Source organism: Diuraphis noxia, unplaced genomic scaffold (genome assembly GCF_037042655.1).
Source record: "Diuraphis noxia isolate RWA-SAM2 unplaced genomic scaffold, SU_Dnox_SAM2 contig0004, whole genome shotgun sequence".
NCBI classification, from domain to species: Eukaryota; Metazoa; Arthropoda; class Insecta; order Hemiptera; family Aphididae; genus Diuraphis; species Diuraphis noxia.
Window position 1 is genome coordinate 19,559,982 of NW_028301714.1, and position 23,285 is coordinate 19,583,266.

The 23,285-nt window shown below is 29.4% G+C and overlaps 2 protein-coding genes across 2 annotated transcripts in view; one reads left to right on the forward strand and one right to left on the reverse strand.

The window, feature by feature from the left end:
- Positions 1-20,318, reverse strand: part of LOC107164061 (alpha-galactosidase MYORG) — a 91,867-nt gene extending 71,549 nt beyond the window's left edge. The window contains exon 1 of the mRNA XM_089225339.1: positions 20,151-20,318. Within this exon, the coding sequence (XP_089081465.1) occupies positions 20,151-20,303 (153 nt within the window). The 5' untranslated portion in view covers positions 20,304-20,318. The remainder of the gene's footprint in view (positions 1-20,150) is intronic.
- Positions 1-23,285, forward strand: part of Sema2a (Semaphorin 2a) — a 384,224-nt gene that overhangs the window by 38,137 nt on the left and 322,802 nt on the right. The gene's annotated exons all lie outside the window — the stretch shown is intronic.

Genomic DNA, 23,285 nt, shown 5'->3' on the forward strand with positions numbered 1-23,285 from the left:
AATAATTATTTAAATAGGAATTTCCAATTTTTTTTTTGAAACTTGAAACTGTTCAATTCTGTTCCATGTTAAAACTTGTTATTTATCAAATAGTTAAATTTCTGAATATAATATTACCTCTATGATATTTAACTGTTTTGTTTTGTTTTACAATAAAAAAAAAAAAGTACAGTTCATGTAAAAATACCATCTTTCAGATAACCACGGGGATTGGCCCCCAAATCTTTAAACACTTGTGTTACGAGCTGAAGAGAGAAAATCAGTGTGTGAATATTTCCTTTCAAGTTTGATATAGCGGATTGGTCCATATTTCGTAAGTCAAAAAATGGAACGATAAAGGCTAAGCTTGAGTGTCGAATCAAGCGTGAATCAAAGCAGGATAGGCTATTCGACTACTAGTATTTTCGGTTCTATGTCTAGATCGGTATGTAAAAATAGCTTTGCGCTGAGTTCAAGTGTTTATTAATTATTATACGTCACTGATGGTGGTTCTTAAGAGAGGCACGTATCATTGAATTTAAATAGAGTTTCTATACCATATCGTTTCATACATTTTTCCACAAACTATTGATATTATATTCTACTATCATATTCTGTGGCTATAAAATATCCCGTATGCGCTCAGATCATGATAGTGACGATCGATTAAAACATATTTATAGACTTCATATTATTATCAAGTTTTTTCAAAAACAGTGTTTATAAATTTCGCAGGAAAGGTCACTATGGATATAAAATAACGTGAATAAAATATATGTAGGTACAATTTATATATTATATATATATAATATATATAAAGGCAAAATAATAATAAAACAAAGAGACCTGACACTAACGGAAGAGAGCAGGGGGTGTTGTGTTTTAGAAAATTGAATGGGAATGAGCCCAGCGAAATCCTCGTTAATTTATAGTCATCCCTCCTGCGAGGCTGAAATGGCCCTGTTCTATATAGCTGTTCTACATGCATGGAAAAACAGCAATATAAAAATGTATAACTAAAAAAAAACAGAAAAAAAGTATAAATATATAATAACTAACATAACAACGAAACGTAGCTATACCGGGGAGCATAGCAATAATTATCATGGTCGCTTTAGTTTTTATGCAAAAATAATCCCGACATTAAAACAAAAGCCGTGCCGACGGGATTTTCGAGAAAAAAACCAATATAGATATGTATAATTCACGGTATATTAATAATAATAATAAAAATTATAAGTTTGATGAGTTGGTATATCATTGTGTCAGGAATTTATCGAAAACTGCACAAAACACACGCGGTGTCGTGGTTACGACTGCAATTGGTTATTTCGCAGGAAATGACAACTGGACTCGTCAGATTTCTGAGGCGCCGCCTGAATCACAAAGATAAGACCTATTCTATTATTATTTCGTGGTATGACAATGGTTTTTGTCAAAAAATAAAATAAAATTTATCCTTCGAATATAATATAACGACGTAGTAAACCTAATAAAATCCATAACAATATGTCATCCTTTATCCAAACACACACACGCACATATGGCACACCACTGAAGAGTGCCTAAATATACTCAAATAAAGATTTTTATTTTTTAGCTCCATATCACATACTGACCTTAATAATATTGTTAAAATAATACATTTCATGATCAAACAATAAATATTTCATACATTTCTTGACATGGTATCGGCTCTTATGAATGTCATTATATATAATCGGTTTAACCCTAACTAAACTTGATTTTTAGAACCATAACACTCTTTGTAATTTTTTTTATCTATGTAAAACCTACTTGGCTTGTTTAAATAATCATGAAAAAATATTTTATAGATCACATTGTAATGTTTATCATTATACCTACTTACATTTTCAAAGCTAAAATATATCATAAAATACATAATTTGGTACTTTCTCATGTTTATAATATTATATCGTCAAACATTTTATTTATAATTTATTATTATATTCTATTTATAACTGATGATGTTTTTTATAAATAATTGCTACCTTGTTTTCACTTTTTCGTTAGACTTCAACGTGCATAACAAAAATCGATATTTGTATTACAATAATATAGCCACATAGGTAGTAGAAAATACCAATATTATTGTGCAATACCAGCATGTATATACTTTAACTCTACCCTATAACTGTAATATTATGTTAAAGTAGTAGAATATTTGGATAACAACTGTATAATAATAAAAGTAATATGTTACCCGAATGATACTCGATATTCAATGATAGATACATATCTTATTCGATGTTTGCTTAATCTTTTGAATTAAAGATAATAATATATATTTTATTGAACCGATTGTATTATTTATATAACTATGTTGGATTCAAAGATTGCGTCCGTCGATATCCGAGCGCAAAACTTTATCTCATGAATAAATATTTTTCCATAAATAATGCGTGCGTAGGTATAATAGAGAGGTACGCAATAATTTTGTGTGTTTGTTATCTCGAACCGACCGTGGATAATCTCTGTATCAATTAGATTGACTGTAGTCGCATTGCACGGGTAGGGAGAACAAATTTTACCTGACACAAATTTTAACTTTAACTCAGATTTATCATCCACGCAGAACTCGTGTGTCAAAACATTTCCCATTATCTCGCCAGCAATATTTTACCGCCGCGCAGTACCTACACACAGCGTAGTGGCTGTATAGTACCGTTTTTGGGCTTCACACGAGCGCAAACGTCTATTTAGTCACGATACTTCATGATTTACGACACCACAGCTGAACTTTTATATCGAATATTTCTCCTCAAAACTCTTTTGCACTTTTTTATCCTTTGATAATGCCCGGAGGGGCTGTGCGGGTTCAAATGTCATGACGCTCGCTTTTTAGACACGGTTGCTCTTCGGGAGGGAGACGATACTACCCCGCCGTTCTGGGCCAAACTACCACATAAAACCCATATTGGTTTATCCCCACCGTTACTATCCACCACGTCGTTGGTAGCTTTTAGCTGTATCCTATGTATATTTTGTACGGATTGAGGAAATTTTCGTTGGAGAAAAATTACCGTATACTAGGTCATACGATCGGATGATGCTCTCTCATTATGTAGATTGCAGGTACGAATAATATTTCGAATTCGTTCCGATCGTCATCAAACAGATATTATTAAGTATTAAGTACTTATCTGTATGCGATTATAGTAATTGCATCATGACTATAAAGGCGTTAGGTGATAATAATTTATTCAAATTAAAATTTCCACAATTATTACTACACTTTATCACAGTATTTATGTAAATGTAATTAACAAAGAAATTGAATTGAATTGATTTATTAATTATAACTTATAGCACTAATAAATGTTAAAGAAAAATGAAAAATAAAATATTTGTCCAATGTTATCATTTTGTCAGTAATTATTTAGGTATTGTGAGTATCTAATGATGAACACTAATTTATACACTTCGATTTTACTGTAGTTTTTATACTTAATTTTTCAAGCCTTACCATTAATTTGAGAATTATATATATTAATAACCTAACCTAACCTCGATATATAACATTTATGTTCATAAAAAATGTTTTGTCAAATAATTGTTTGGAGTGTTCATAGTCAATTATATGTTTTTATCATTAATTTCGCACCATCTTTCGCGTAATATAAATCCAGGAATAAAAAAGTTGTTGCTGTAAAATGTATAAATACAAATTAAAATTACATTTTATTTTGTCCAATTAAACCATTCATTGTCTAAATCGATTTCTCACAACAGTTTTCCGAAGGAATAATTTGTTCAAAATTAAATATATTTGAAAAAAAAGTTAGGTATACTTATATTGCATTAAGCGATAAATCGTAAAATAATTTATTCTATTAGCTTTTAAGAAATACTATTTTTCCACGAACAATGCTTTCCAAAATCATTAATGATGGAAACAATGGGTTTAAAAAGTTGAATTGGAGAAAGAAGGGAAAATATATCTTAAGGTACGAAAAAATCACCTTTAAAGTCACTTAATACATAAATATATCCTTTTTGTCGTAGGAGGTGCTTTGATGAAGGGAAATAAAAAGAAAAAATCTCCAAATTTCTTTTTTCTTTCAGTTGAATACATTAGCCGTCGTGTCGGATATCCGCGCGCGCCTTTATGATAAGTACAACAGAGTCGGCGGTGATGAAGAAAAAGGCCTCTAGGCAATATAAATCGGTATGTGTCTCCCTCTCCGCCTCTTATTTGTTGGGATTTAAAGTGCCGTAGTTCCTGTTCACTTTTCCCACCCTATATCCTTTACTTTTTGCGCCTGTTTGACCTTTTATGTACTCGGACGATCGCGGTAGTAGTAGTGGTGGGTCCGGCGAGAAACGTATCCGGCCTCCCGCCCATCATACTGGCCCATGATTGTTCACCCTATCTACAGTCCAACGACTAGGACAACGGTAATTCGGGATTTATTATTATACATATCACCCTAAAGGTTCACAGCCGTTCCCTTAAACTGGTCACAGTCTCTAAAACTCCATCATACATTATAGTCTTGTATTCTACTATATGTACTGCATGGTCGTGTTTTGTCCAAAAAACGTGTTGTTTACGTTTCGTTTTAAGGGAATAAGGGTGGAGTCGGGGGTGGCATTATGGTCGAGATCACGAACAAAAGACATAAATTGTGTCTTCTATGTCTTCTATATCGCATAAATATAAATACATACGTACAAACACATTTTACAATTCGGTAGAGAAGGATCAAGATGAATAACTGAAGATAAGTAAGTCTAAAATAGTTTTAAATGATTTTCTCTAATTTAATATTGCGGCTATGTTTTAATCATTACTAAAATGTTAAGTAAGTAAGATTGTTTTAATAATCAAATATTTTATTTACTTATAAGTAATAAAATTGTTTTTGATAGGTAATAAATCCATCAGCATGTATATTCAATATTTTTTTGAAAAAAATTAAATTTAAAAAAACTAAAAAGTATGAAGACGATTTTAAAAATCTAAAAAATTTAGAAAGCTTTATTTATTTAATATTATTTTCAAATATTAATAATACCCTAATGTAAAAATATTATTATATGTATATTTGTTATGTTTATGCGATATACACAGGAAACATAGATTAAGTATTTTATATTGTTATATTATTTTTATAATTGTTATTTTTAGACAGTGGTTTGAGATTTATAGAACAAATTAAATAAAAAAAAATGTAATGAAACTAAACACAATGTTGTAAGGTATTAAATGTTAAAACAAATTACACAAAAATCATTTTAAAAATCAAACACCGTTGAATAATTACTATAAAAAAATTTTATAAATAAAATAGAACATTTTACAAACAATTAAAAATTTATCTAATGATATTGAATTGTCTATCACGTTCCATCAATTAATGGTCAATTTACACAAGACGTTTAAGTGAAATGATGTTAATTTAATTTAAATTTTGTCCAATATTTTTCTTATAAATCACAACCAGCGCTTATGCTTATTGTAAAACGTGTTCATTTACATATTGTTCGATTACTGGATTAAAAATAATAATAAACAAAAAAATAATAAATAAAATAAAATACAAATTAACATTATAAATAAAAAGCATACTTTATATTGAATATCAATTATTATTATAATCCTTATAAATTGCTGAAACTTAAAAACTGACTTTTAGGTCATGATATCTTGCATAGAAAATATTGGTGCTATAAAAATAACATTTTTTTTTTTTTTTTTTTTTTTTTTTTTATTTATAAAAGAAATTTACAATCTATACCTTAGGCACAATTAGTAAATGTGAGACAGAATATATACAAGGTATCAAAACAATTAATATTAATATAAAAACAGTTTACAGTAAAAATAACATAATGACTTTTTTTACACTTTTATTCATTAAGTGTATTAAGTAGGTATTTGGCTCATTAATTAAAAATCAGAGTCTAAAACTCATCACAATAATAGTAATAATATTATAATCTACTGTACTCAATCTGATTACAAGTGTTTTGTTCCAACATTCCATCACCCGACAATATGTTAATTAAATATTGTTATTAATAATTAATATTTTGTTTAAAATTTTATAATTTATTTTTCATTAATTTAAAAATTTTACAAAGAAATGGCTTATATCATAATTGTTTTTTGTAGCATTTTTTGTTGATTATTAGTTTTAATTATTACTTATCGTGTTATATCATTCCGACTTCTGTGATTATGTATCAATAAATTATTGTGCTTGGTAGAACGATGACCAAATAATAGATATATGTATACAGATTTGTGAGACTTATATAATATTACATATTATAAGGAATAGTTTATATTTTTGAAAAAATATTTTAGAAGATTATTATCTCACTTTTATATTTTATAATAACTAAGACCCCTTAGAATACTATTATACATAAAAGTTATCAATAAAATCATCCGATATATAATTTGTATGAATATGGAAGTTTTCATTTGAAAGGACGCTTTGTTGGACACTGAAAATAGTACAAAAAATATCAGAAATTTGAAAATATGGACTTAACATAAAGCTACTTAGAATAAATATAATATTAAAGGAAAAAATAGTGATGAGTAAAATAAAAAAATTATCCATATAATATAAGTACTTAATTTAAATAAACAATTTCTCGTTTTATCATAGTAATCAGTTTATTCGTAAGTATATAAAATAATATTAACAATTAATATACAATTTATTGCAACCTGCAGTTTACATCAAAATTATTGATAATACAATTGCTGAGAAACAAATATAATATTTCATTGAAAGTAAATTCAATTTGAATAATAATACGATTTTGGAAAAATATGATCTAAAATTTTTTATAATATACAACTTATATATGATACACTTTTTCAAATATGATGTCTGTTTATGGTTATTATCAAATGATTTTAAATTTTATTTCTTAGACTTGAAAATGTTAACATTTAATGTTTACTTTATTTTATTACAACCATAGATTAAAATTTATAATAACATAACTACCTACTATCCTGTTTTATATAAATTGCATTTCAAATAATGGTTAGACGACTCCATGTCGGTGTATCATGTTTATTTTATGTGAGTAGTTTTTAAAACCAATTCTGAGAAACATTGATAAAAGTTAAAAAAATAAATCAAATACGATTGAAAAAATGTATACGAATTTTTGGAATCACACATAATATATATATATATAATATATATATATATATACACTGTACAGTGTACATACAATATGTAACTTTAAGTTATTTTATACTCATAGAGTTTAATCTATAATACGTTATAGTGTTGTAAAGGAAACTGCATGCAGATAAGCACGGTCGAAGAAGAATGTAGAAAAGGATAAACAAATCTAATCTTGCATCCTAATTCTTGATAAGAAGCTAGAAATAAAAGGAACATGATAATATATATATATATATATATTGCTGGATACCAAGGAAGTTCCATAGGGATTTCATTTACCAAATACTGACCCTTCAGCTCTCTTGGTCTCCTTTGGGAACTATATGATAACAAAAAGGTCCGGTCACTTTTGCTGTCTATGAAAGCAAAAAGTACTTAATCATGATTTGTATGTTAAAACTTCAAACGTATGTTGTAAATGTGCGTGTATATTTTATATGTTAAATACTAAAATGTTCATAATTTATTATAACATCAAATATTTATAGGGCGCTCTGGATTTATACTTTTACTGTTTGGTTAAAATATGTAAGGAGAGACGGATTAAACATTAAATTTAAACCAAAAATAGTAGTAAGAAACAAATAGAAGTAAAAAAAAAAAATATTGTAATCGAATCAATGTTAATATATAGAAATAATTGATTAATTATAATGATTCCTGACTTTTAAGTATTCATTGAATACAAAATTATATTATTATTATTATTATATTTATTTGTGATGGACAAAATTTTGTGTTCTAAACTTATATAAGAAATCAACAACAGATGTCGAATGATGTTGAACAATGGTGTTATATTATAATTTGATTTACGAAGAATTCAAACTTTTTCTGAGCAATAATTTGTGAAAATTATATTATAAAATTGTCAAATTAATTTTCTGTTTTCTTTCAATATTGTGAATTGATGATTTGTTCTAAGCGAAAGCACTTAGGCATGATAGATTTTAAACATAACAAGGAAAAAATAGCTTTATTAAAACACATCTTATGAATATTATACTTTATTCTTTTCTAACACTATTTCAGTTGTCGATAATTTAATTAAATCACAATTTTGGATAGTTGTTTTAGTTGTTTATATAATCACCATGAGTTGTACGTTTATTAACACATATCATAATCTGATTATTGTACGTAATTTTTTTTTCATAAATTATAACACACAAATTATGGATCAACATCAATTTATAATATTTTGCATGTTTACCATGTTTACCATATTCTTTATACCAAATATTTTTTTCATTCTATAATATCATCATAATATTAGCATCTTAAAAGTAAAATATAAGACCAAAGAAGTTTAAGTACCTATCTATTACTAGATCTAATGCCGTCAAAAACGTCAGTATGTACAAAGTTAAATATTGAAATCCTAATTTATATGAATCCTGTAAATTACTATATTAAAATCTATACTCGATTTCGTTGTAGTTTTACACTTATATATTACAATTAGTACGTTACATAACCGATGGTTAATATTAATAATAATAATAGAAATAGATATAATAAATACGAAATAACAAATTAATTTCGAATGAAAAAGATTATACAGTATATGTATAAGAGTAAAATTACAAGTATTAATTATTAAAGCACATCAGTTTAACATAATATTATTATTATGTTCTGCATTATACCTAATGTGAATAATAAAAAAATAACATGTTTAACAATGACAATATCATTATCGGTGGACAAAAGCTTTTATTACATATAACCTAGGTATATTTTGTTTTGAAATTAATTATTCCGTTTAATTAATCATTAAACGATGAATTCCTAATGTATTCTCGATGATGTTGCTCCATTGTCATTTCAAAATATCGAAAACGACATTTTATTTTGACAAATCGCTGTAAATTGCAACCAAAATATTATATTTAATATTCGATTTAAAGCTCCTTAATATATATTTGAGAGCAATAAGCGATTCAAATTTAGTTTTATTTCAACTAAACAAAGTTTATAATCATTATTTATGTTTCGTAATTTATGCCATTCGAGTTGGAGTATGATGGTAAAATTTAGTCGTTATTGGGATTGACAGTTGGTCACTTTAAATTAAAAGTATTTAATTACTATTAATGAATAACGTTACAAGCAATTGAGGTTTAAAATAAAAATAAATTGCTATTAACTTTATTGTTTTTTCATAATATATTTTATGTTTATCGTTATAATAATAAACTCTGTGATATGGCCTGACTGGATCGAAATATATTTAGATGAAATAAAAATAACTACTATCACATCCAATTATAACTACAAAAACATATTTTGAGATCACACATTGAAGCAACTAACAAAATAAGTATACGGTAGGTTAGGTTAGGTTAGATAATGAATCATTACAGTCAAATTTCTATAAAGATTAATTAAAAATTAATATATAGTAATAATCTGTAATAATTGCAAATAAAAAAAAAAATTATTTGTATATTTGTTATAATATACGTAAGTTCCATATATTGTACCTAGCTAATTTTAACCATTGTTTTTAAATGTTTACTGTTCAGTGTTCGATAAAAAAATTCCATATTTTATGTACAAAACTACACTCAAAGCTATTATTGTGTCATCATCTGTATACGTCAAAAAACTGTACGATAGTTACTTTTAGAATATTTCTACTAATAGCTTTGCAATTAGGTACAGCGTACATAAAAATTTAAAGCGCAGCGAAACGCATTACGATATATTATTGTTATTGTACTTATAGCTCCACATCGCAACGCTGGCACGCTCAAAGGCAAATGTTTTGTGTGGTTGAAATCATTGAGCATTAGTGCCTATAAGTACAACAGTGATATACTGATACTATATTTGGTCTAGCTCTAGTGTTGAATATTGTTGTGTGTATTTTACTGTCGTTATAATAATTTGTATAGTAAACAAAAAAACAAAAATATATTTACCCATGGAAACAAAACGTAAAAAACCACTGCGAAACAAAGACAATGATAATATAATGTAATAACTTCCGTCGATGTATACATAATAGGTGCTTACTGCTTATTACATATTTATATAATATTATGTATAATAATAATATAATCATAATATATATTATGATATTGACAATGAAGTTTCCTGGTTTTAGTCGGACGAGATCCGTTGTTGGTGGAACGGTGCGCGAATGACGGGATAGGCAGTAATAATTCAAAGCGATATCGCGCGGATTTGCATTGTACTTCGGTGGCGAATAGCCAAACGTGCACGTACCGTATACACTCGGACGACCGCTGCGCTTGGGTTTCCGGGATTCCGCGAACGGAAGTGATGAAAAACTACCGGGCACGCGGGTACGGGGTGCGAAGCCCCTCGTATTTGGTTTGTGGAAAAATGTCCGCAACAATTTGTGTACTAAAAAATTAAATACTCTCTTTTTTGTTTTGTTTTTTTTTGTCCATCCTTTTTTATTCCACCCCGCGGACGAAATAATAATAATAATTATATTGCACGGAGGTGTAGGTTTACAGGTATAATGATGATGAGGACAATGCGCGTGCCCTCAAATCATTATCATAGAGCACCGTGGTGGTGGTGTCCATTAAGCGCCGTCGGAGCAGGGCCCGTATACCCATTAAGCAGCGAATACAATGCAAAGACGAATATTAACGGTCAAAAATACCAACGACGTCGACGGTGGTGTGGGGACGAAGAAATTAATCATAATTTCCAGCCACCGACTACGGAGGCAGCCGAGTTGCTTCGGAGGAGTATATATATAATAATATATGTATACCATTATTATACCTACCTATATATGGTATATTACCTCGCGATACCTTCGTATAGGAGGAGGGGAAGGTCAAACAATGCTCGCACAAGCTGTTTTCTAATCGTTTTGTGACAAATTTGCCGCCATCACAGCCGCCTGCACCACCGCAACCACCGCTTTTTCTCCCCAAAGGAAAATGCCGTGGACCGTGAAATGAAGTCTTGTTCGATATTACCAGCTCCGTCATTTATCATTCGTGTATGCGCTGTTCGAGTAGAAGCCATTTTGACGAGGAATAACGGCGGCGGGGACGGTGGGGGAAACGGAAAAATGTGTACACTATATATATTAAATATAGAAAAACAATATAAATATAATATAAACGAGGGGTGCTACAGCAGATAATGGAATAAGTAAACTGCAATTTCGAAAAATTCCATTATAAAATACCGGAGCGTGCAGATTTCGTATAGATTCCAACGGTAAAGCAAACGAAAATCGAAATTACGGAGAGATGGCATATTATGCGTGCCTATATGTATATTGCATATTATGCAGGATGGTTCACAATCATGCTCATCCCCGTTGTTTTTCAACTAGCGAAGAAAATTCTTAAATTATGATTTTAAGATTTGATAACTATACCTATTTTGACCATATTTTTATGAACACTTCGATTTTTATACAAAATACTGTTTTCAAATTAAAATCATCCATTTTTAGTGTACATTTTTAAGGAGACGATCATTTTGAACATAATATTGATGTTTATATTATTATTGAAATTACAGGGTATGGGATAAAATTCTGGGGCGTGATTTGTGAATTAAACTCAGTGTATAGTGTTTACGGGAAAGTGGCGGAAAATTGTGCAAATTTTAATAACCATCACATCAGCGTACGAATTAAAAAAAAAATTTTGTTCATGATATTATAATATACTATCTGTGTACGGATACTGCGGAGATACATAACGTCAGTTTTGAAGTATCCTCTAGGGCGGGTGCGAAGTAATGACCACGTAAAAAATAAAATAAATCGTGACAAAAAATAAAAATAATAATAAAGATGTGAAATGCGTTCGACCTGTATTCGCGTGACACTACTAACACTTAATAATAGTACCTATCTACGTATACCTACATATAGATTCGCTTAATATTATGGTTCACGTAATCCATATGATTCAATTAAATTTCAACGAGTTTTATTTAGTGTTAAATAACCGTTATGGACGGCAAACAAAATGCATTGTTTTCTTCGGTTTCAATCGATTAAGTCTATAGGTATATTTAATGCAATAACAACACTGTATATAATACTATCCTCACGTGCACACCTGAGCTTCACCGATGGAGTCAAATTATTCTCAGTCGGTCTAACGTTAAGTGGAAGTATGAAATTACAATCAGGTATATTATAATATCATTCATGTGGTAATATCACAGATTAAAAGAATTCTATAATATATTTTGTGATATTATTATTCTACAAATTCCATTGTAATAATATTTTTGTATTCGTCTGAATATCGATTCAATCTTTTTTTCGTCATAGAGTAGGTATAACATAGACCTCAGTATGTTTATATTTTGTTTTATAACACTGCACATGTAACAAGACTTATTAAGTTATTTTAGCAAAAAAAAAAAAAAAATAGCCGTACACATATAATAATATTTTTATCTATGGATAAGTATACAGCGCACGTACAATATATAATTCATAGAAGGTGAACTCAGTGGAGAACTGTAAGCGTCCAATTTGATTTATTGCTAGTTAAATTGTGTCTGGGTATTGTATACCTACATTTAACCTGGTATAAGAAGAAAAACATTAGATTTGAGTCTCTCTAGAGATTTCCAGTATTTCTTTTTGTTTGTAAAACAAAAAGTAGTTTACACGAATTACACTTGGAGGTATTGTGTACCTATAGTAAATTGTAGTCCAGTCTGCAGGGGAAAAAATACAAAATCATAAATATTACAAATTAAAATTATTTATTTCCTATATTCTTTTTTGTAAAACTGTGTAGGTGCTTAAACTGAATTAGACGTATTTTAACTGTTAAATAATACGATAATCTTTAAGATTGTATTTTCAAACCGTATTTTCATTCAAGTTCTATACGCGTTATTCAAAAGTAAAATAGTAAAGGCTAAGTTATAATAGGTATTATAAATAAATTATATTATATTATATTAATGTTTCTTATCGCATTTTATATAGTACGATATAATAAAAGTAGCTCATTATAATATTATAATATTATCATTATAACCTTCCAATAGCCACTGCAGTTTCCAAAGGTTATTGAAAAAAAGAACAATTTCTTGAGTATTTTATAATTACTTAATTTTTTCATACTTTACTTCATACCTAAAATTAAATATTAAATTACAATATTTTTCTATTCGATATTGTCTATTTTTTTTTTCATCCAACAATATGATGAAATTATTGTTTAAGATATGTGGGAAATGTACTAATAATATAAAATATATTATATTGTTATGGTATAATATGTATATTTATTTTGATATAAATTTTACAACTTAGACCACATAGAAGTGTTGTGAAAAACAGCGAGAGTAATAATATGTATGGAATTCAGTAATATCATTTAATTTTACAATCAAACGGTTAATATATATAATAATATGTCGATATATGGCGATATAATTAGGAATTAAATTATTATCTTCTAATTATTTCAATTAAAATGCAATATGTTTTCGTAAAAACAAAAAAAATATCATCTATTTATAATATTGTAATGCATGTAATTTATTAACCACACACGGTGTAACTTTAAAAAGTTATTGCAAAATACGAGTATTATTTGAAAGGTAAACAATTATTATTATTATACTAAAATTGTCTTTTCTATATTGTTCTTTGATATCTTGTGATCTTAAAATATTGAGCAAGCAAAAGATGAAAAAAAATATAAAATTTAATACCCATAATAGATATTTGAATAATTTGAGATTGTTAACTAAATAATATCCGGAAGTTATACTGGGATTAATTGTATGAGTATTATAAGAAAAAAAAAAAACAAAAAAAACGTAAAATCATATATTATACGTATATTAATTCTGTTTATAAAAATCTAACTTTGTACAGAGCTTTTATGTTCTGTTGTTTGCTAAAGACGTAAAACAACATATTTTTGTATCGTGAAAATAAAATACATATAGAAATATGAAAACAAATAATATATTAAACAATATTTAATAATATTCATTCAATTTATTTGATACATCGTTTTTTTTTGAATATATTTGATGTATCATATAAACTATTAAAATTAAATATAATGGACTACCATCTCTAAAATAAATAAAAAATACTTAAACAAACTATTGTTATTTATTTATTATACACATACGTTATTGATCTTTTCTAATTAAATGATATGGTGTAGTGTTTTAAATTATGTAAAAACACAAACATTGTTGTGAAAAATTGTATTCGTTCAACAAAAGAGAAGAACCACCCTGTATTATAATATAAATGAATGTATATACAACAATAATTAAAACAACAATGGCCGACAAATTACTGTATTGTGATGACCCTGATGCATAGAAAAAAACATGCCATACAAATTAGAACGTGTTGAATTGGATGCACTTCTGGAAGTGCTAAAAAACATGAGACGTGTGATGAGTACCCACCTATGACAAACACGGTCGTTGTTATTAATCCGAAATGGTCAAAAATGAGTAAAAACTTCTCGAAACATAATGACGAATCATTTTTCAGAAGGAGAAGGTATTAAAATCAATTACTGCTGCAGTTTTACCGTGAGCATTGTCATATTGAAAATGACGTGTACGACATACTCCAATGGATCCCGCGAGAGGGTCGTCCCATTGTAAACTACAATGTGATCGTATATGAAAATGATGATAATTTTCAATGATGTTTCTTTACAATAATAACGTACCAGGGTGAATAGAATGATGTGTATGAAGACAACAAAATTATTTTAATTTATAATGAAATGTAAATTTAATTGAAATTTATAAAAATCATAACAACTGCAATAACTCGTAGTTATTAATGATCTAAAAAATATATTTTAATTTAAGTATGAAATTGGACATTAAACAACTCGAGTATAACAGAGATTAAAAAAAAAAAAATGCAATTACGAAAATAATCAAAAGTATATATGGCTTATAGATAGTGTCCGCAGTGCGACAAAAACCCAATGCGAGAAAACCATAGTATAATTATACCATATTTAAATAGGTAATGAAAGAATGGAGTATTCTGTGAATCTTTCCACAGTACAGATAAATACAATTAAAGTACAAAAAAACAAAAAGCAATGGCTACCAATATTTTTAATTCTACAAATTTAGTCGAATACTTATTTTGAAAATTTCTATGTATGTAATGAAAATAGGAGAAGTATTTTTGTTTATTATTATCATTACACTGTTAGTTTTTGCGTTCAATTTTTGTCTATTGTCAATAATATGTTAAAAAATAAAAAGTATTTGATTTCGAAATTTACTTAATAAAAATATGGTATAGGTTATATTACAAATAAAAAGCTTAAACATTTAACCATTAAATTAGAATTCGTCGTTGACATACATTTGTAATATACTATGAAGTGAATTAAAAATAAATATGTTAAAAAAAAAAAATAAAATAAATAAAATAAAATTGTATCTTTAGTTGTTAATTGTTTGAATTTATTTTAATTAATATTTTTATAGTATAATGATGATTTGCTAGCCATTTTTTAGGTATATTAGGATGATTTCAATCAAAATAAAATAACATTGATCCATTTTTTATGTATATTTTAAAATAATTTAATATGAGTTTTTTAAACACTTTAGAACACAAATAATCAATCTATTATCCTTAGAAAAACTATAAGCAATGTTTCTTTGGTATTTATACTTTAATTTGTTTCTTTTAAAACTGATTTAAATATCGAAGACTATATTATAATAAATTATTAATTGAATAATTCATTTTTATATAGTCTTCTATTACATTTTATTTTATTACAATATAACTTTTATGAAAGTCACCGGCTATAACATTGTTTATTTAATGAAAATAAATATAAATACGAATCTTATTCTATCAGGGATATAAATTGTATGCGCTTATAGCTTTAGAAGCAAAAATTCCGGTTGTGAATGTTTTTCTCAGTCTCAACTTGAAAGCTATTATTTATTACATATTTCTGCGGCGCTTGATCTTGGAATTTCAACGTGAAATTTTAACATTTCAATGTATAAGCTCAACAATATATTTACCCCCATACTATATTATATACTGTTTTTTGCTATAACGGTAAAACGTGATCACCATTTTGACGATCCATGTTGAACTTCATATTTTTATGCAAATTATTTATTCTATTCTATAAGGTTTTGTGTGGCATGGTTTATGGTTGTATCAAAGTATTTTCATATTTAATATGAAAGATAATAATATTTTTTTTAATCTTATAAGTGATTTAAGACGTCATGATCATTATGTACTATATATTTATTTATTTTTTGTCGTTTTTTTCATTCAAAAAGTTTCATTAAATTGATTTTCAATTTTACATAACATATTTTATAGTATATTAGACTTACTCATTCTAAGAATTAGAATATTTATTATTTTTTTAGTACCCACATATTATAATGCCCTTAATAGCATTTTATAATGTTTGTATACATATATAATTCAAAAACGTGATTTTTTATTCACCCTATGGAAGGATTTAAGTTATCGAATGAGAGTAGTTAAATTCTCAACGTAGATAGAAGTATAGGGTCGGTTGAAAAATTGATGCTGATTACTGTAACACTTAAATTTTGAAATGTGGTTAATCAATTTAAATAATATTAGAAATATTATAAAAATAAACATAATAAAGAATATAATGTTAAACATAACAATAATATAAATGAAATAAATAGGTGGGTAACGTAAACTTTGCTATTTGGTGGTACTGTGATATTATAATATAGGTAATATTAACTCATCACATTCTCAAATCTTGATTTCTGATTTCTTATTTATGAAATAATGTAGAAAAATATTATTTATTTAGTGAAAATATAATTTTTCGATAAGTTTTGAAAAATTTGAAATAAAAAAAAAAAACACTGAAGTTTGTTAATAATTACTAATACACAAAGAATAACATTGTTTTGTATTATTAAAGTAGCAATACAATACTAACTTTTTTTTATGGTTTACACAAGAGTCTTATTATATTTATCGATGAGCTTTATGTTTATTGAGTAAAGATTTTTTTTTTTTAATTTAAGTTTGAAACAACTTAAGAACACAAGAGTTTTTTTCATTGTTGGTGAAATGAATACAATCTTAAGATCCAGTAGCTATGAGATTCATTTCATTTTCTTAGTGAAAGCGTAGAAATCTATATTTATTTTCTATATTGCTTTATGGCTGAGGTTTTTTCTGACAATTTCAATCCATCTCAAAGGTTATCAGTAAAAATTTGTTTATTATTATTAATATATTAAACCAATACTCCTTAAAGAAATTTGGGCTTTGTTAATTAAGTATCGATATAACTTCAGGGATCGATGTCAAGAAAAAATAGTTAAAACTTTAGACAGTATATGAAAAACTTGGGTACATTCCGGGCGATGCTGTTTGGAAAATAATGCGTCAATATAAAGTAATATATTCAATATAATATTATAATATCTTCGATTTTTAGACTAAATAAAATCGCGAGCTTAAAGCGTATACATGTATATTTTACGTTATATATTGTATTTTCTGTTCTCGCACGTACATCGTCTTGTGAAATTCTCCTGCAGATGAACGAACCGTTACAGCGTACCAAACTCAATTATGTTAAACTTAAAATCTTCCTTATATAGTGGCTTTTGTTAAACTAAATAATTTTCTTTTGAACATTTTTAACCAACTCGTTCAAAAATTGGCATTACGAGAAGCAATTAAAATATGAAAGATGTAATGTTATAATACTCATCTTAAATATTATAGACAAGCAATATAATATTATAACAGTATCATGCAACAGTTGATACATTTTTATATGATATAATATTAATATGTTATAAAATTTGAATGCTTCTTGTTCAGTATATTTCCGAAAAAATAAGCCTCATGATTTAAATACTACTGCAATGTACATAAAATATATATACGTAAGATCAAAATAGAAAAAATGTACTTATAAAAATATAATAAATATCTATATTATAATAATTTAGTTTGCGGATACGAAGTGCTTTCATTGTTCGGCACTTATGAAATGTTTCTATATGAAATAGGTAATTAATAAAACGGTCTGTACATAGAAACTGTTGTACGTATAGTTGCGACGTATTATATTCTTGGGATTGTTTATACCCTTGTAATTGTGTGGTTGAACGGAAAATTCTGTTGGAGCTTGGAATAATGTGTTGGTTGTGTAACGAGGTTGGACCAGAAAAATTAGCTGACCTGCAGCAAAAGAATACGTGTACGGCTTTAATTTTCAAAAGGAAGCGTGGAAATGAATTAAGAATAGTTTGGCCGAATTAGGTATGGTTGGGAGGAAATGATGGAAGTGTGGACTGTAAGTCAGCGGAAGAAGGTTTACTGCTACGAATAGATGAGATGATGAAAATAACAGTGTAGATAGGTGTTTTATATTCTTATCACTATTATGAAGTAACAATAATACAAGACATTTTTTTTATAAAAGTTTTTCAGAGAACTATAAAAAAATCGAATTTAAAGTTATAAAAAACTGTTGAGTGTTGGCTCATGCTTTTGACTATAATTATTGATATTTAAACAGATAATTTAGTTTTATGACAGTTGATGGGTTTATTAAGCTAAAAAAATATCCATACATCAATAATTTTATTCAGTAATATTATGATAATGATTATAATAATTTCATATTTATCAAGGGGTTGACAGTTTTTCGATTTTCGAAGAAAATATTTTATATCATTGTGGATATCATGTGGTGACAATACAGCCAGTAATTAGTGCACATCATTATTGTTTGATATTAATTTATCCTCAAGCGGTATGAGCTTCTGTTTGGTCGATAGTTGTAGTCGGAATCAGCAATTAGCAAATACTGGCTGGTATTGTTTTGAAATGCCGACCGGTGATGTTGTGTGCGTTATCAGCTACTGTCGCGCGTTTCACAGACGAGTAATACTATTAAGAGAAAAATAAGTTCTCGATTCGTATCGGGTTCACTCGACCCATATATTGGCTTCCACTGTTGGACGTCGACGTCAATGTTTACGAATCGTGTAAATAACACACGGCCGTTATCATCTCGGGTTTGGACGTGCGTGCAATAAAACTAGTTGCGATCGGTCCGCAGCCACCCTCGTGGGATCATATTATTATTATTATTATTGTTGTTGTTGTTGTTATAACGTGTTGTAGATATACGATATACCTATACATAATATGTATGTATAGAGGTATGGCTATATAATATATAAATGGTAAAATATGTTCTCAGACGGAAATAAGTATAGCTGCTGCGGGAACATGAGTACGGCGCTTGATGGCCGTATCACCGGATCTCGGAACTATTATAGGTACGGCGGGTGAATGAGGCACACGGTCTATATATATATATATATATATATATATACATATATATATTATCTATATAAATACTGGCTAGCTGGCTCGAGCTCCTCGAAATGAATTGATCTCGGACACGTGGTAGCCGTCCGTACCTGCAGCAGGAGGACAAGCGTTGGCGCGGGCGAAGAAAGTGTACCCCGGGGACGGAGAAGGTCGACGGTGCGCGTCACGGACAGAATTGGGGGGTTCAGGGGGGATGAAAAGTTTCGGGAAATTACGCTGACGTATATACCGTTTCGGGGTCGTCCCCGGAGAGCCGTTTCCAGTGAAAAACAGGCAATTTTTCCCCGCGGTTTGCCTTGTATGCACGCCGTCGGCCGTGACATTGACGGCAACGGCCTCGTCCACACACACACACACATACAGGGAATAGTGTACGAGAGCTTTCCGTCAAGTCCCACGGGAGAAGGGAGGATCGTGGAGAACCCAAAACAAAACGAAAAAAATAAAAAAAGTTTTCGGACATTAAACGTCAGAAACCATCGCTGTCACTATATACATACACATATTATATTCGTAGGTACGAAAGTATGTATACCTATAAACTACCTATCTGTGTTATATACCTGCTGCATATATTATTTATATTTTCATTAAAATAAAAAAATCGCACAAACTTTTAACTTGCGGCGGCGGCGGTGGCGTTGGTCCGTCACGTCCATCCGGTCATTAATTATTGCGCGGCCCGCCGACGTTGGATTGACCGCCACGTGTCGTTGATCAGTGGCGTTAACTCGGACTGGTTGAAAAGTTTTACGCTGAAATTTCATCTTACCCCCCCCCCTCTCACCCAGATTAACGTATAATATAATATATCTATTTATTAGTTGTTACGTTTATATTCGCAATTGGGTCGGACGGTCAGTATATCGTGAAGAAATAACAGTAGCTAGGTATAATAATATATTATATTATAGTACGACTGTTGCGGCCTGAAAAACTCGTGGAACACGCACCATACAACTTATAGTTCCTTATTCATATAATAATCATATTATACTCAGCACGCGAGGTTAACGCACTTTCCACTCCTACCCACACGCGTGTCATTCACCGCACACATAGTTACCCTTAAAGGTAGTGCATCCCGGATAGATTAAGTCGTCGTTAAATGTTAGTATAATTATAATTGTTAACGTTATAACGAGTTTTCGACTGCACCTCGAGTCTCGTCGTAGAAAACTGACAACGCTGAATCGTCGAGAAGTGATCTGCCGTTCTCGATGTGGTATGGCTATGATACGACGAGTGACTAATTTAAAAATGTTACTATATAATAATTATAATATATTGTAATACATTTACACGCATGACGACTTTAACGAGCGCATATTGTCCTACGACAATGCAGGCTAAGACGAGCTGCAGAAAATAGTAACAGTAGCTATGTCAGCACTCCCCCAATTATTGCTTGCCACCAAAACGGTGTTTGTTTATGTTTTTTCGATTTTCTCGATGCCATAAATGTTTACATTAATTGCAGGTTAAAATCCAAATTCTCGTATAAAAACATCTAACATGGGTTCAATGTGTAACATAATTAACGCCTAGGTAGTTATATTCACAGATAGACATGGATAATTTATTTATTTAAAGTGGCGTGCGTACGAGTTCATCTAAAAGGAATAAACACGCACCAGATCGACCTGATCTAAAACTGCAGTTTCCACGATCTGAGTCTTCAATTTATTAAACATAATATATATATATATATAGAACGATAATGTTGTTATAAAACAAGATTATGAATAATAGTATTTTATAGATTTTATAGAAATTTTCATCTAAATATAAACGTGTATACTGGTTATAAAAATATAAATATCGTTATTTAATTTTTTATATTTAATTGTCAATGAAGAGGTGGGGAGATGTTTTAACTCCATGGCTTAACTTTAATCTGAAACGATTCTCCCGTCTCCGCGATTAAAGTCATCTCTAACGACATTCCCGTTGGAGAGTGTTGGGAGCTATTTTTGAGTTTGGTTTATAAGGAGTTTAGGCCTTGTTTCTGTTTGATCCTAATTACACCCGCAGGAAGAATATCCCGAGGTTTCCGTACTCGTATAATATGCGCGAGTATATTACAGTATTATGCTTCAATATAATAATATATACGTATACAGTATCGGCGTGCGTTTCCACCGTTACAAATATTATTTGAGTATAATGTGATTGCAGTATTATTATTAGTCGCTTGAACGGCATCATGGTCGAATATCAAGGACTTCTGCTAAACGATTTCGTTTCGTTACAAGTCGTTTCGTTTTTCTCTCGAATTCCACCACGGTATATGGGTACTATATAGGTTAAGGTCTGATGGTTTCCAAAATACGCTACCGATATTAGATGTATAATAATATATACGATATATGTGAATACGTATATTATACGGACTCGAAAACAGTAAGTTAAATTTATTCAAAACGAATAGCGGAAAATACCGACGCCGTTTCGTTACGCAGACATATATACGGCTTCCGTCATTGTCAATGTTCGCCGCGCAACGCGTAATTCTCCTAAACAGTTCTCCGCTGCCTCGGAAACTTTATATTTATGACTCGAATTTCGGTTCTGATACGCCCCGTGTACGCACAAAGTAATCACCGTGCGGGATCTATTCCAGAATCCTGGGCACGAGCAGCTATACATTATACGTGTTAAGAAAAATAAATAACATATTATTGTACAGCGCACGAGACTTTTAGGTGTTATATTTTTTGCAACCAGTATTATATTGTTCACGTATTATTAATGTTATTATATAATACGTCCGCCCGGAGTGAGAAAATGATTACGGCGGGGCAATACGTGTATTATACCTGCAGCCTACCATATTATTATTATTATTAAAAGTTAAGGCTTCGACAGCAGAGGTCATTAGCCTATAAAAGTTTCACATTGTACAATTAGTGTTTGTTAGCTTAGAGGCTTAGACGTGTTTTTAAATGGTTATAAACATAGAAAATATTTAAAATAATAGTTTATAATAGATCGTATAGATTAGTGGCATGGAAAAAATTGAATATTTCATCAGTGTTGGTCTCTCCAAGTGCTTCTCCGATGTCGGGTGGGGTGGTTTAATATGCTGTTTGTCATGTATTTTTGCAGTGGAGTGTGAGCCCATTGGGATTGCCTCTGCTGGATGGAGATTCGGTAAATTATTCTTGTTAAGTCTTTGTATCACTATATTATTACAATACCTATAATAAGCGTCAACCTAACCTATGATTGGATAATATTTTTACCAAATTATTGATAAAACTGAAAAAAAATATGAAATATTTCAAATTTACGACGTTCTCGTTCGCGGAATATGATAATGTCTGTAACGTTTGAATAATAATATTATTATGTTCGCCGAGTTCGGCTTACGTAGCTCGAATATATTTTGTTTTGCCGTTGTTATCGCGCTCTAGAAATTTTATCATCCGTCCTGCAAACACTTACTTCGATGTGCTCTCGACGGAAATGTATGTGTGGGTGTGCGCCAAGTAAAATGAAGATATCATCGTTTCTTCCAGTGCCACATTCACTCCAATCGTGGTTTTGCAGTGGTCGTAATCAAAGCTCACTCGCTTTGAAGTACCTACAGTAACAAGTGTAAACTTGTGGTGTACAAAAACTCAGTGGCGCGTTATGAAATCGAAATGAAATCGTTCTACTCAACTGCTATTGTCGCACCACGCACTTTTGAACGGTGTAAATTCGTTGGATTTCCTCTGACCGTATCTAAACCAATTATTTTGTAC